This window comes from Cibotium barometz, chromosome 54 (assembly GCF_041138505.1).
Source record: "Cibotium barometz isolate CiBa-2024 chromosome 54, ASM4113850v1, whole genome shotgun sequence".
Taxonomy (NCBI): domain Eukaryota; kingdom Viridiplantae; phylum Streptophyta; class Polypodiopsida; order Cyatheales; family Cibotiaceae; genus Cibotium; species Cibotium barometz.
Window position 1 is genome coordinate 19,756,130 of NC_141099.1, and position 14,273 is coordinate 19,770,402.

General features: G+C 41.6%; 1 protein-coding gene across 1 annotated transcript; it reads right to left on the minus strand.

Annotated features, from left to right (window-relative positions):
• Positions 1-6,722: 6,722 nt before the first annotated feature.
• On the minus strand, positions 6,723-13,939 carry LOC147607921 (uncharacterized). The gene is made up of 15 exons (XM_086789572.1): positions 12,699-13,939; positions 12,214-12,316; positions 11,736-11,820; positions 11,438-11,619; positions 11,236-11,315; positions 10,448-10,516; positions 10,179-10,335; positions 9,938-10,086; positions 9,645-9,815; positions 9,146-9,463; positions 8,959-9,006; positions 8,513-8,792; positions 8,306-8,431; positions 7,731-7,782; positions 6,723-7,641 (listed from the first exon to the last, which is right to left on the minus strand). Exons 1-15 carry the CDS (start codon positions 12,862-12,864, stop codon positions 6,967-6,969), a joined length of 2,661 nt encoding a protein of 886 aa, XP_086645698.1. The 5' UTR covers positions 12,865-13,939; the 3' UTR covers positions 6,723-6,966.
• Positions 13,940-14,273: the final 334 nt, after the last annotated feature.

Below are 14,273 nucleotides of genomic sequence, written 5' to 3' on the forward strand. Positions count from 1 at the left end.
CAGTGAAAGATCGATCACAGCACGTCAGAGTCCAACCCAAGTGGCATACATCCCATCTCTTTGGTGGTCACCAAATATGGTGGGAATACATGGCCACACCAAGAGAAATCCACATTGAACCAAGTTCATGTTAATCAAAAGGAGGTGGTTTTTACACATGGAAGGCAAAGTGCCTAATTTCTAGTTTCCCTACATTGAAGGCTCCACACCTCTCACCACCATGGAGATGCACCTCAAATGAAGAATGTCAATGACTTCTACTACGTCAAGGTTCTTGATTCCACTATTGTCATCACATGTTGATTCACCCAGTTCATCATCCTCAGCCTAGAGGAGGTGACAAAGAACCAATGGACAAGCAAAGAGCACCTGGTCTTCAATCTCGATAAAGGTCCCAACTTCTGTCTCAACAACTCGGCCTTTGCGGCATGGTCAAATACTTCCACGACCATAGAGTGGTCACCTTCGAAGACATGATGCCAGATACGGGATTTTTGAAGTCCTTTGAGATCATACATTTTTCTATCTTCATGACATGGCCAAATGCTTCCGAGTGGTCAACTTCAAAGACATGCCAGATACACTGTTTTTGAAGTCCTTTGGATCATGTCTTTTTATGAGATTAGCAGTATATTTCATATCAATGCGTATTGGTAAGTCACCCCACATCGGACCATGTCCGTTCTTTTATGCATCCGCTTCGATACAAAATCCTTGTTAAGGGATACCCACAAAAAAAACAAAGAAAGAAAGAAAAAGAGAAAAGAGAAAAGAGTTGAAGAAGGCAAAATGCAAGTGTCGAAGAAAGCAGAGTGTTGGAGTTTTCATTGGAAGAAGCTTCGACATGGGTCCAACTTTTTGTCCCATGTTCATACAGGTCACTTGCAATATCCATCAACTTTGTATATAATAGACACATAGGCACTACTCTTTCACAAAACTACATCGAGTCTTATTAGCGACAATCATCCAGGTACATTTTTGGATGAGGGGACCATAGCGGGTTTGCCCATGGTACAACCCATCACCTAGACCTTTTTTTCCAAATCAACAAGACCCTTCCATGGCCTAGTCTTTGACCACCTCACCCAGTGATTCGCACTGTCTGTATCCCATGTACTTGACAATGCCAAATCCATCAAGCCACAAAGGCCATCCAGCTCCCTTGCAGTTGTGGACACACCCATGTGCAAATCCGCTCACATGTCTCAAGCACTCTAATGATCTTGACTTCCCAAGAAAAGGGATGGCAAGTAAATGTCTAAGAAAGTAGTTGAGTTGGAAAAGTTGTGCTGGAGAAGTGTATACGCGTAGGCACACCTTCCGCTCATTGCTCATGCACGTGATTGGCATATTTCACTACAAAGAATATATATATATATATACTTCTTGCATCTCACATGGCACGCACACGCATGCATCTATAGCTAATCTTGTTAACGATAATCCTCCAAATACATCTCTAAATGGAGGGACCATGACAGGCACAACCTTAGCCTATGGTACAATCCATCGCATAGAGAATCCTCGACCTTGCTTCCACTACAATTTCATACCAACACCACTTTGTCCTAGTTGAAGTATTCGTCAAGCAACAATCCAATCTCTAGGCATCACACTATGAGATCTAGTCATTATATCATGTCGTGTCAAATTGTCTTGGACATCCATTTTGCCATGCCAATCATTCCATGGAGTCTTGGCACTTATTCCATCACTCACAAGGTGCTAATCGCTTCTTACCACTACCCCACATTGAAGGGTTCACACCATTTCCATAACCAATGGTGGAGGTGAAGAAGCTCTACATCACCTATCACTTTCCATGCTTCGACAAGTTGCATACCATCAGGGCTGTTCAAATCTTTCCATCACCTTCCTTTGCATTTGGCTGCAGATCAATCCCAAGCTATACCACTTAACCTCGGTCGTGCCAACTCCATGGCGTGTATCTTGGACCATCCACACAATCCACTTCCCAACAGCAATTTTACCATCGACTTGGGTGACGTGAGGATACAATCACCATAAGGAAGAGATCTATGTTAACTTTTTTATTGGTTAACATGGTTTGTCCGCCCGATCTATTATAAGGGATTTACCATCTTACCCTTTTTTGGTTAACATGGCTTTGTCCGCTCGATCTCCTGTAAGGCACGAACGATACTTAATCTTTGTAAGCTTGCGTTGAAACATATAAAGTAGCCTCCCCTTGCGCTTAATGTTAAATAGGACAAGTCTACAGATTTAGTGTACATAGTTGCTTAAGACTAGTAATAGAGGTCGAACTATTTTCAAGTTTGATCGGCCTAGTGTAAAAACTACTCTCTCTCTAAAAAATCGAGAGAGAGAGAGAGAGAGAGAGAGAGAGAGAGAGAGAGAGAGAGTATTGAATGCATGTTTGATCGGCCTAGTGTAAAAACTACTCTCTCTCTCTAAAAAATCTTTTGAGAGAGAGAGAGAGAGAGTATATTGAATGCATGTTTGGTTGTTGTTAAGGTATTGAAAGCTGAACTTGGTATTGAGAAGCTGTCAAAGGATTGTGATAGTAGTACTACAAGTAGAATACTTTCCATGTAAATATATAATGCATTTGTATAAGAGTAGTTTAAGTTCTTTTAATATTTATGTGTGTTGTTTTAAGTAGAGAGTGAGAGAGCGTGTGTTGAATGTGTGTTTGGATGTTGTTAAGGTATTGCACGCTTGGACTTGGTGTTAAGGAGGTGCCAAATTTGTGTAATAGTAGTGCTATAGATAGAATACTTTCCATGTGAATATATAATAGATATTAAACATATTTGTAGAATACTTTCTATGCAGATATATAGTGTATTTATATAAGAGTTGTTTAAGTTACTTTAATTTTATGTATGTTGTTTAAGTTGTGTGTATTGAAATATTTCATTTATTTTGGAACATTTTGATTTTCTGTCATCATTGGCACCTATTAGAGTCTTTAAGGAGAGTACATTTAGAAGGAGAAAAGAATAGATAGGAAAGGTGTATATTGAAACCTTTTAGCATGTAGAATAGATATACATGCACTTGAGAATATATCCATGTTTGTATGGGTATGATTACTTGTGTAGTTGTAATATGCACAGATAAGTTGGATGTTTATTTATTATTTGTATATGCTTGCAAGTGCATGTAAGACCAATATAGCACACACATGTTGCTTATATATAATACATCACCTTATGAACGTGTACGTGCATGCGGATGCACACACGTTTACACGCACATATATCAATAAAGATTTGTGATATATTTAGTATAGATAAATGGTAGTTACTAACACATATTATTAAAATATAACTATATATTTAATATAGATAAATAGTATATTAGTACTATAGATAAATATAGTGTATAAATAGATAAACTATAATTATCAATAAATTACTAAATATAATAGTATAAATATTATTATATTTAGTGTATAAATAGATAAAAGGATTAGGTCTTATTATTATATAAAAATTTTATATTATTCTTAATTCTTCTCTCCCTCTCTCTTTCCCCTCTCTTATTTAGCTCTTTCTCTCACTCAGTCCCTCTCTCTGACTCCATCTCTCTCTCTCTCTCTCTCTCTCTCTCTCTCTCTCTCTCTCTCTCTATCTATATATATATATATATATATATATATATATATATATATATATATCCATTAACTACCCATGAATATCCATCCATGTACACACCAAAAAGACTGACATATGTCCATCACAAAGAGGATAATAATAACCATTGAGAGAGGTAAGAAGAGAGATCAACATGAGAGAGAGAGAGAGAGAGAGGGGGAGGGAGTGTGTGTGTGTGTGTGTGTGTGTGTGTGTGTGTGTAGCAAAAAGGCAGGTTGGTGTGTGTGTGTGGGGAGAGGAGAGAGAGAGAGAGAGGGTGTGAGTGATTAGCCAAAAAAAAACCCCTTCCCATCTCCCGAGTGGTGAAGCTTACTAGTTGGGGGGTACTAGGGAGGGTTTTTTTGTGAAAAAAAAATGGATGATCTTAAATTTTTTTAATATTTTTTAAAAGAAAACAAAAACCATTCTTCCAATCCCCCAAGTGCTTGCCACTTGGGGGTGGAAGAGAGGAATTTATATATATATATATATATATATATATATATATATATCACAACAATTTTTTTTAAAAAAATTCCCTCTGTCACCTCCCAAGTGAGGAGCTCACCACTTGGTGGGAGGGGTGTTTTTTTTTTCTCCTCTTTCTCTCTCTCCCCTCTCCATCAACCTCTTATTGTCCTCTCTTCCACTCTCTCTCCTCCCTCCCTATTTCCTCTAGTCTCTCTCTTGCTCTCCAAGTACCTCTCTTAAATAGAGAGAGAGAGAGAGAGAGAGAGTGGGGTGCAAACAATAATAGGGTGGGTAAGAGAGTGTTGGGGCAAGGTGGAGAGAGAGAGAGAGAGAGAGAGAGAGAGAGAGAGAGAAGTTGGATGTGAGAGAGAGAGAGTGACTAGCAAGAAAAAAACCTTTCCCATCTCCCAAGTGGAAATCACTAGGGGAGGAAAATTTAATTTTTTAAATGGATATATATAATTTTTTTAAAAAAGTAGATTTTTAAAATAGATATATATACTTTATATATATATAACTTTTAAAAACTTGAAAAAACATTTTACTTTAAACAAATCTCCTACGTGGAAGTTGAAAAGGTTTTTTTTTTAATTAATAAGTTTTAAATTTTTTCCAAAATATACAGAAAATATTTTTTCAAGAAACAAAACCCCTCAAAGTGGTGAGGAGGGGAGGGGAAAATTTTCAAATTAGAAAAATTAACAATTTTTCTCCAAAAAAAAATAAAAAATTTCCTCCATCACTTTGCAAGTGAGAAGCTCACTTCTTGGGAGTAGGGAGGGGTTTCTTTCCCCTATTTGCTCTCTCTCTCTCTCTCTCTCTCTCTCTCTCAAAGAGAGAGAGCCGAGGCGAGGTGTGGGGAAGAGAGAGAGAGAGCCAAGGCAAGGTGGAGGGAAGAGAGAGAGAGAGAGAGAGAGAGAGAAGCAAAAAAAAAAACCCTCCCCACCCACCAAGTGGTGAGCTCACCAATTGGGGAGTGGAGGAGGGAAAATTTTAAAATAACTTCAAACGAAATTTTAAAAATAAATCTTAAAAATTTGAGAATTAATTTTCCTCCCCCATCCCCCGAAAGGAGAGCTCACAATTTGGGGAGGTGGGGGGGTTTTTTTTCATGAACAAAAAATAACTTTTTTATATTTTTCAGGAAAAATAAAAAAATATTTTTTCCCAAATCGCAAAAAAACTCCTGCCCACCCCCCGTGGCGAGCGTTTTTTTTCTCTCTCTCTCTCTCTCTCTCTCATGTTATCCTCTCGTCTCTCTTAATGGTTATTACTATCCTCTTTGTGATGGACATTTGGAAGTCTTTTTGTGTTTAAATGGACGGATATTGAGCATGAGAAAGGTAGATGGGGATAGAGAGAGAGAAAATTGGCTGCCCAAGTGTGCACAAAACACTCCAACTCTACGTGGGCACTCACCACCCGTCAATCATGTATTTACCCTCACACAAAAATAAGTACCTAGAAAGTTGTGCACGTGCCTCGATGTAAACCTTAGCTTTATATAAACAAAAACACCCTCATGTAGCCAACCTACATCCAAAGCATCAAAATGCAGGGGCACACACACAAATGCTTAAAACCACAAGGGAAGCAATTGATATATTCATCCTTACAACCAACTGCTCCAAACCACGACGCAGGAGAGTTACATGGATGGATACACAGTGTGAGAATGGCAGACAGAGAGAGAGAGAGAGAGAGAGAGAGAGAGAGAGAGAATTGGACTTTCACCATATCCACCACATCCTTTGTGTATCTCAAAGAGGACCAACGTGTGCAAATAACACTACGGTGATGAGCTGCAAGGGACTTTCTTCATTACTAACGGATAAAGATAAGGCTCTCAAATTTTTCATTACTAATGGGTAAGATCATAAAGAGAAGGCTCTCATCATTTGAGATGATTGGGGTTATGGCATGGCAGATCTTAGGCTGATAGACATGCAAGAGACTGTCCATAAGAGAGGGAGACCAGTGAATGGACACGCATTTGTTTCACACTAAGGAATGACTTTTCTTAAAAAATCAAGAGTACTACATAAATGAGATACATAAGACAGTACATGATCAGATTAGTCCAGCAAAAAACAAGGAAGGAGATTTAAATCCCCATAAAGCAAACGATAGTAATGGCTGCAGACCCTGCAACCACAGGGAAAGACTAGACATTGCTACCTTTATCAAAGAAAGTGTTACCTTACCTAGTACTCACAAGACAGGACACCATGTGGTTACACTAAACCTGGGTTTTCTTTCATCTAACAATTATGGTATAGACAAGACACATCGTAAAACAGTTTTTTTTTACTAGAAAACCTGTACAAGCATGTACTTGCATGATTGGGTCTCATAGGCCTTGTTCGGTATCACAACATGATAACACAATCTCTCTCTCTCTCTCTCTCTCTCTCTCTCTCTCTCCACATCCACGCATGCATGAATCTGGTTCTAGGAGCCCTAGTGGATACTTCAAGATAAGAGATCCGCATATTATTCTTGAACAAAAATGAGAGAAAGAAAGGGGGGAGAGAAACAGAGAGAGAGAGAGAGAATTGTGTGACTAAACACACAGCTGAAAAAGGTTAGCTGTTCTATCAAAATTCTGCTAAAGAATCAAAACATGCATTTGGTGCAGTGTAAATTTAGACAAAATTAGTCAAATTCAAGAATGTACAAAGGTCCGATTCTCAAATGCAATGACTGGTGTCAACTGCAAGAACGTGTTCGAAGTGTTCAAAGAACAGGAGAAGCTTTCTCCTGCTGGTTACACAAAAGATGACATCACTCAACATTACCACCCAACCCTGGGTTGCAATTTGCAACCTAAGAGTGGTCACAGGTGGCCTTTCCATGTTAAACCTGATCACATTTATGATTGTCTTCTTTTCCCACTTCTTGTATTCACCTCATGGGGTGAAATTGAGTACGAAGCCCTATGCTTGAAGTTGCGCTCATAAGTATCATCATCAGTACCATAATCCTCATCCTGTACCTTACTTTTATTCATGACATGGCTCATCGGCCTTAATCGATCTTCCTTCTTGTAGCTCGACTTCCTCCCACCGCCGAGCTTAACTGAATCTTGCGGAGACGTAATGTGTCTCAAAGAATCCACTGAATCCATTCCAGTGGAATGCCTCTCTGCCCCATGTCCTATTATCCTCCGGCTTCTCAGTCCAACACTAGTGTTCTTATCGCCTTCATTGTCTTTGCTGTCCAAGTGCTTCTCTGTTATCGATCTCTTGGGCCTCTCCTTGGACTTTTCGGGGAAGCTTATCCGTGAGAAAACACTCATCTTGGGCTTCTTCTCTGACCTCTCATCCAACTCAAGACCTTTCTGGACTTCTACATTCGTCCTTTCAAATCTGGTGTCAAGAATCAGTGTCTCCTCTCTCCTTTCATGTCGCTTTCTCGTAACACCTTGAGGTGACACAGAATTGCCAGTAGCCGTTTTTCGATGGGTATAGTATGTACTCCTTTCCACATGATCATTCAACTCCTCTGCTGGGCTGCTTGCCGAACCATTGGCTAAATTTGACCCCCTCTGCTCAATAAAAAATGGGTCATTAAACACACACAACTACCTAAGTACACAAAGGATGTGGCTTCAGGCAAGTAAAAAAGTGACCTCACCTTCACTTTCGAAGAGCCTGGATCCCCACTTCTAGTATCCTTGGCTTCCTCCCTGTCATTGGCAGCTCCATACAATGAGATGATTATAACAAGTTCCAGCCACACCAAAGAAAAAAGGAGAAACAAGCGTTTATGCAAACATCTCTGGGACACAACATTCCTGGGTGCAGTGTGAGTGCATGCATGCATACAGGCATGCAACACCTCTTACTCAGTCAAGATGAGCATCTTAAAGAAGTTTCTCTTTCTCAATCAATCATAATAATTGCTGAATTCAATGTAAGCTGTCTTCCAAGTTCCATTTTAGACCCCATAAAGCATGCACAAAGTTCACATTTTTAAAACCAATGACAATAACCCAAAGGTTCAAGGGGAGAGAGCAATGATGATGATGATGGCAGCGACGGTGTTGATGATGATGATGAGATGGGGCCTCAGAGGGCAGGTCGACCCATAGCTACAAGGGGAGAGATCATGATGGAGATGATGGTCTTGTTGGTGTTAATAATGATAAGGAGAGGACAGAGTCAACCCACAGCTACGAGAAAGGGCGATATCTTGGGAGATATGCTTGCCTGTTTTGAACTCTTTGCTCAAACTCCCGCTTCCTTCTCAGCTCGGCTTTCCTAGCTTCAAACTCTTCTCGACTCATGATGCTTGATCCCGAATTCAGGGCCCCCATATTGTGGTCCATACCATCCCTACAAAGTCATCTATAGAAATTAGGCCATTGCAGTTACAAGTACAGCTACATTTTTTCTGCTTTTTTCACTTTTTTCTACCTCTGAAAAGACGGGACAGGTGGCATAAATGCAGGATGACCAACAGGCTCAGGTAGCATAATGCCTGCACCATAATGCATCTCACAAGGGACAGGTCCCGGGACTCCATACCCAAAGTAGGGGAATTGAGGATTCCCTATAGGCTGCCCGAAGCCATCTACTATGTACTGAGGCCCACCCCAATAATTACCGTAAAGGGCAGGATTACCATGATAAGGCATCATACCACCATCAACATGAGGTTCATATACTGCAGCACTCCTGCGATATACCTCCTTTTCTGCAAAATTTGGACCCACTGTTAGAATAGACTGCTACTTTTACCCAGGTTGAAGGATACCTTCCAAAACCCTGTAGAACAATAAAATCTGAAAGGATGGCCCCAAATCACAGCATGCACCCCAACACCCAATGTTGGATAGGCAAGAACACAAGACTTAGCTTACCTCCATTAAGGGGTTTCTGCCGTTTAGTTTTAAGTTTCCTCTTCTTTGCTGCAAGGAAAGAGACTAACCCTTAATATTTCAAAGGTTCAAAAAGGCATAATTCCCAATCCTTGTTTGCAAACAAAAAACAAAAACACGCCCTCAATCTTTCAAGCATGAGCTTGTTTTCCCAATCAATGGTACCTACCAGCATCAGCAAAGGTCTCTTGTTGCACCTCCTCTTCAACCTGAAGTGTGCTTTGAGAACCCAAAACCTCTCCTTGTGACCCAGGTTCTTGCCTACTATTTGACTCTGCCGTGTGCTCAAAAGGCTCAAGTCTCTTGTGGGCAAGGTTTCTATTTGGGGACTGCTGAGTTTGTTGTGAAGGTAACATCTTGCTAATTGCCACCTCCTTGCCATTCAACCCATTTGGCAGTGGCAACAGCGTTACGATGCCATTCTTCTGCGAAGCTGATCCAGATGGTGAGGGTGCCTTAGGTTTGGGCCGCTGTGCTGACTCCACATCTGCATGTCCAGAAAAACGTCAACTAAAATGTAAAGCATGTAGAATTTCCTCCTAAAGAAGGGGCAAAAGCACAAAAAACCACCATAGTCACAACTCAACCCTAAGGTATTTTACATGCATGATAGCACAAGGTGGTGGCTGTATTATGAGCATAACAGCAGCATGATACTGCATGCATACCTTGCACTTGGTACAAGCTTCCAGCATGTTCACCACTGCTGGTGGCAGTTGTGGTTTCCAGTAACCTATTGATAGCATCCCTGAGAGTTTTATTTGGCAACAAGTCATCAGCCAAAACATTCATTGCCCCACAGACACACTTCCCATTAGAGAGTATTTGATCCCGAATACCTGAAACAGAAGAAAGAGAAGCAAGGCTTAACAACTCTACTAAAGCAAAGAATGCATCTCACATGTATGCACAAGAAGACGCATGGTGGAGGTTTTGAGGCAAAAAGACTCCTTCCACATACATTTGTCACAGTAACTTTTGAAGCAGCATCTGCTTGTAAGGACTGCATCTTTCAACACCCCATTACACAAGGGGCAGCGTAGCTCAGGTGGTATTTCAACCATAGTTCTATTTGAAGGAAGACCCTCAATCTCTTTCTCAAAGACCGCCCTGCACCAAGAGAGATGATTTGTACATCCTGTCAAACAGAACACTTGGGACACATTCCCAGTTTGGAAGTAAAGTTAAGCAAAAAAACTTACTCATTTGGCCTCAGAATAGCTACCGCACCACTTGGCAATGCATAAGAACCATCCGGATTGGCAACAAGCATGGATTTCGGGATGCCCGTTGGTGGCCTCATTTTCTTCATATCATATGCAGGATCACCATTAGTTGGGCAATGTTGAATGAAATGCCCTACACGCAGCCAATCAAGTAAACCTTAGGACCGCTTAAGTTCAAGAAACATAATAAAAGAAGTCATACAAACACTTGCAAACTTGCCCATTAAAACAGCAACAATACAGACCTGGGACACCACATCGGTGACAAACATAACCTTGAGGAGGATTTTTCTTCTCGATTCCCACTCCACGACCTGTAAAACACGACGCAAGTTTAAGCATCCTGCTAGTACTTTGGGCTCTTATAATGGTAGTGACCTACTAATGGATAGCAAATGATTCTCCAGTTCAATTACAGCCACTTGAGCCCTATTTATTTCAGCAACAGTTCTCCGGCGAGCACCTTCATTCTCAACATCCCCCTATTGGGCTTTCTCTAGCCGTTGTCTGGCTCTAGTATGAGCCATTCCTGATCCCCTTACTTCGTGAATGATCACAAAGCTTCAATACCTACCATCCTCCATCCTTCCTTCCCTGTAGCACAAGTGTGCATTTATCTAGATTACCTAAGGGTGAGGCTAGAGAGAGTAAGGGCCCAACCCAGACAGCCAAGCCAAGCCAAGCCCAGACAGCTAGCAAATGGCCACTAAGCATTACACACTATCATCCTAATTTTAACACCAAAGTTCCTTAAAGTGTGTAGGAAAAAATTAGCGTTTTGAACTTGAGAAAGCAACAAACTAGAGAAAACAAAGAAGCTTATCCAGAATATCACATTTTCATAGTGATGTAGGCCCTCGAGGTGTGAAAGATGCACTACACTAAACTCTCAAATTGCTTTGCAGTTCTCGTGTGTGTATGGAGCAAATATTTGTTTCCTTAAATTTGTTTGAGAATTTCAAATAATGTCATTACAAGGTGAGACTAAAACAACAGCAGAAGCCAGTACTTTAAGGAAGAGAAGGGAGCTCACCAAAACCCCTCCCACCAAGACCTCGACCTTGAGATCCTCTACCAAACCCCTTTCCAGCTAAGAAGCTTTCTTGTGTTTGCCTGACACAGTGGATCATAATACACGTGAGGTCCTCATGTCTAACCACAACAGGCACAAGGACAATCAGGCCACCTGCATCTAAAAGACTATCATTATTACCACTAGAACAGAAAATTGGTACCTCTGCCAATCAGATGCTGATGCATCTACAAAGGCCTTGATCTTGTTGTCTTCTTCTGACTTGTCAATTACATGCTGTTGCTGCTGCTGCTGCTGCTGGGGGAGTTGCTGCTGGAAGGGGAGTTGCTCAGGCATAGTGTAGAGGTCCACACCAAATTCATCTGCCCATTCAGACTCCTCGAGCTTTTCAAATACACAAGAAAGCCGTGTTTAAAAGACAGCCTCAAGGGGCTGAAACAGGAGGAAAATAACTTGAATGACCAGCCAAATTGAACCAGATTTCACACTTCACTGCTTACTTGTTTCGATAGGGGCATGAGCGACATTTCAATCCCATGCTTGACAGAGGAAGCATGGGCCCTAGGGCTTTCCTCTTTAATTTTCCTGCAATTTTTACATTAACTTCAAGTCAAAAGGCACCCCTGCAAACACAATTCAGCTGCATCTGTATCTAAAGCAGCTGTATAGAATGACCCCATGCCCTGTAAATACCAACACACCCCAGCAAGAATCATTACATCCCTGCCTACTCTGATTATTACTGACTCTAGGCATGATTCTTGCCAGGGTAAGTTGTTATTCTCCGCATCCTGCGGGAGGACACGCAGTATTCTCATCCACAAGCCACATCAGAGTGCTATGTCTAGCACTCCTTACAAACAAGAAAAGTAGGAACTACACATCCAAATAAGATGAATATACATAGGTAGAAGACATCTTTTTCCATGATAAAAACACGCAACTCTTGCCATTATAACACAGAGTAAAAGACAGTACTCGTCTTTGAGTTCAGCCACAATAGGCTTTTGCCGCCTTCCAGGAACTCGACGGACTAGGACAGAAGTGTTTTTGGGAATCGACTGGGCATCATCAATGTATTCTGTAATTGCAAACATAGACAAAACATTATCATAACCCGGCCGCAACATGTAGACTGGCATATTGAACAACAGCGCCTACTCTCCAACTCTTGGGAGGCACCTGCGACTACATGATGCCCAAGAGAAAGCACTTGCTTTCTTGCCCATTGCAGGAGGCAACCATTCCTGATCTGGCCAGCACTAACACTCTCTCATCTAAGATCTACTCATGTGCTAGGACACGAAAAATGCCTACATGCTAATGCTATCCAACTACATGGCAAGGGCAAACAGCGGAGCCTCTCCACACACAAAACGCTTACTAAAAGCACTACATTGGTCTGCCTGAATGCTCAAGAAATACAGAGACAGATTTACTGTTTGCAAAAGCAAAGGGCGGACCTTCATTTGTCTGTGCGTTCGAGATCAGGAGGTCAAAATCAGATCCTCTGCCCAAATTCTTCTTTTCAACTATTTTCTCTTTCAAATTTCCAACAGAAATGAAATGCCCATCAATTGATACCGAGTCGTAATCTTTTGCACTTTTAAACTTATAATACACAGCCATATTCTTCTCAAATATACAATTATGTACAACAAAGCAGCAGTAGGCCCTTGTCCAAATGGGACGGCAGCTACTGAAAAACTTTTTTTCTTTTTTTTTTGGAGGAAAAAAATTTGATCAGGCTACAAAGTGAGAATTCCAAGAAGCTAGGACATAGCTATGGTTATATGTGGATGCCAATGTTTGTTGTGGATGACAACGACAAAAGATCTTTGTGACTCCACTTGCTAAAATGCTTCCGAAGGCAGACTTCGTCTTCGACACGAAATATCTGACTCGCTCTCCTCCGGAAACCCTGCTCTCTACTGCAGATCACCTTTGGAAACCTTGGCCTGGAACAGTATGGCTGGTATCACAGATCACCCTCTGAAAACTGTATTTTGCAGCAGTATCACGGATCAACTCTGGACTCTATGACGCAGAAGCCCTGCCGATGTCACAAATCGCCTCTGAAAACACTAGCCTGAAGCAGAAATTCACATGTCGGTTTGCCAGATATCACCACCGAACGTACACCACAGATTGCCTTTGGAAGCCTGATCTTAGAAGTGGAACCGACAATAAAACCGTAACGGCATCAGATGTGAGATTTTTTGTCCATACCCTTGCAGCCGCAGGTTAGGATTTCGCCCGGGTGTGCTAGGGTTTGCTGATGCGAACGAGAAACCTGCAGCCGTGAACCAAAACCGAACCACGGGATCACAAATCCCAGCTTCTGCAAAGAGATCTGTGGGCCGGCTACGGCGGAAAGCAGAGAAATCTTGGAGTCCACACGCCGAGGAGACAAGCGCTTGCTGCGCCACAAAGGAGCTACTTGCCAAGAAATTGCAGGAAATAAATTACGCTGAAGAAAAGCATAAAGAGATGCAAAAGAAAGACGAGGGGGGAGAGCTTGGAAGGTTGGTGGCGGTGGCGGTGGCGGTGGTAGTGGTAGTGGCGGCCGCCCGGTGGTTTCTCGCTCTTGTTTGCAGAAATCACACGCCACAGTCAAACCCTAAAGAAATCAGATCAACAAGGCAAACCGCGTTTGCTGTGTCAGCCCTAGTGTCGGTGTTCAACGACGACAACGAAGCGTGACAGAATTAAGATATAGGATAAATATATATCTCGTGTGTATATTTTTAGCCTTCACCTAAAAGCAAATAAAATTATTTATTCTATTTTTATTTGAATCGTCGAGTCCCTTCCTTTTGTCCCTTCGGATTAACCTAAGGTCATTGCAATCCCTTTTCTTTGTGAGATCAGTCAGAGCTAATCCTCTACCACCCTTGTTGGCGAGCCGACCACATAAAGCCTTTTGTGTTGGGAGGTGGAATAATTCATCGGCTCACACAAGCAGCCCCCCACCCTGTAGCACAGGCATCAAACCCGAGCCCCCATAATGAGACCTGACCTTTCTACCAGCTCGATTG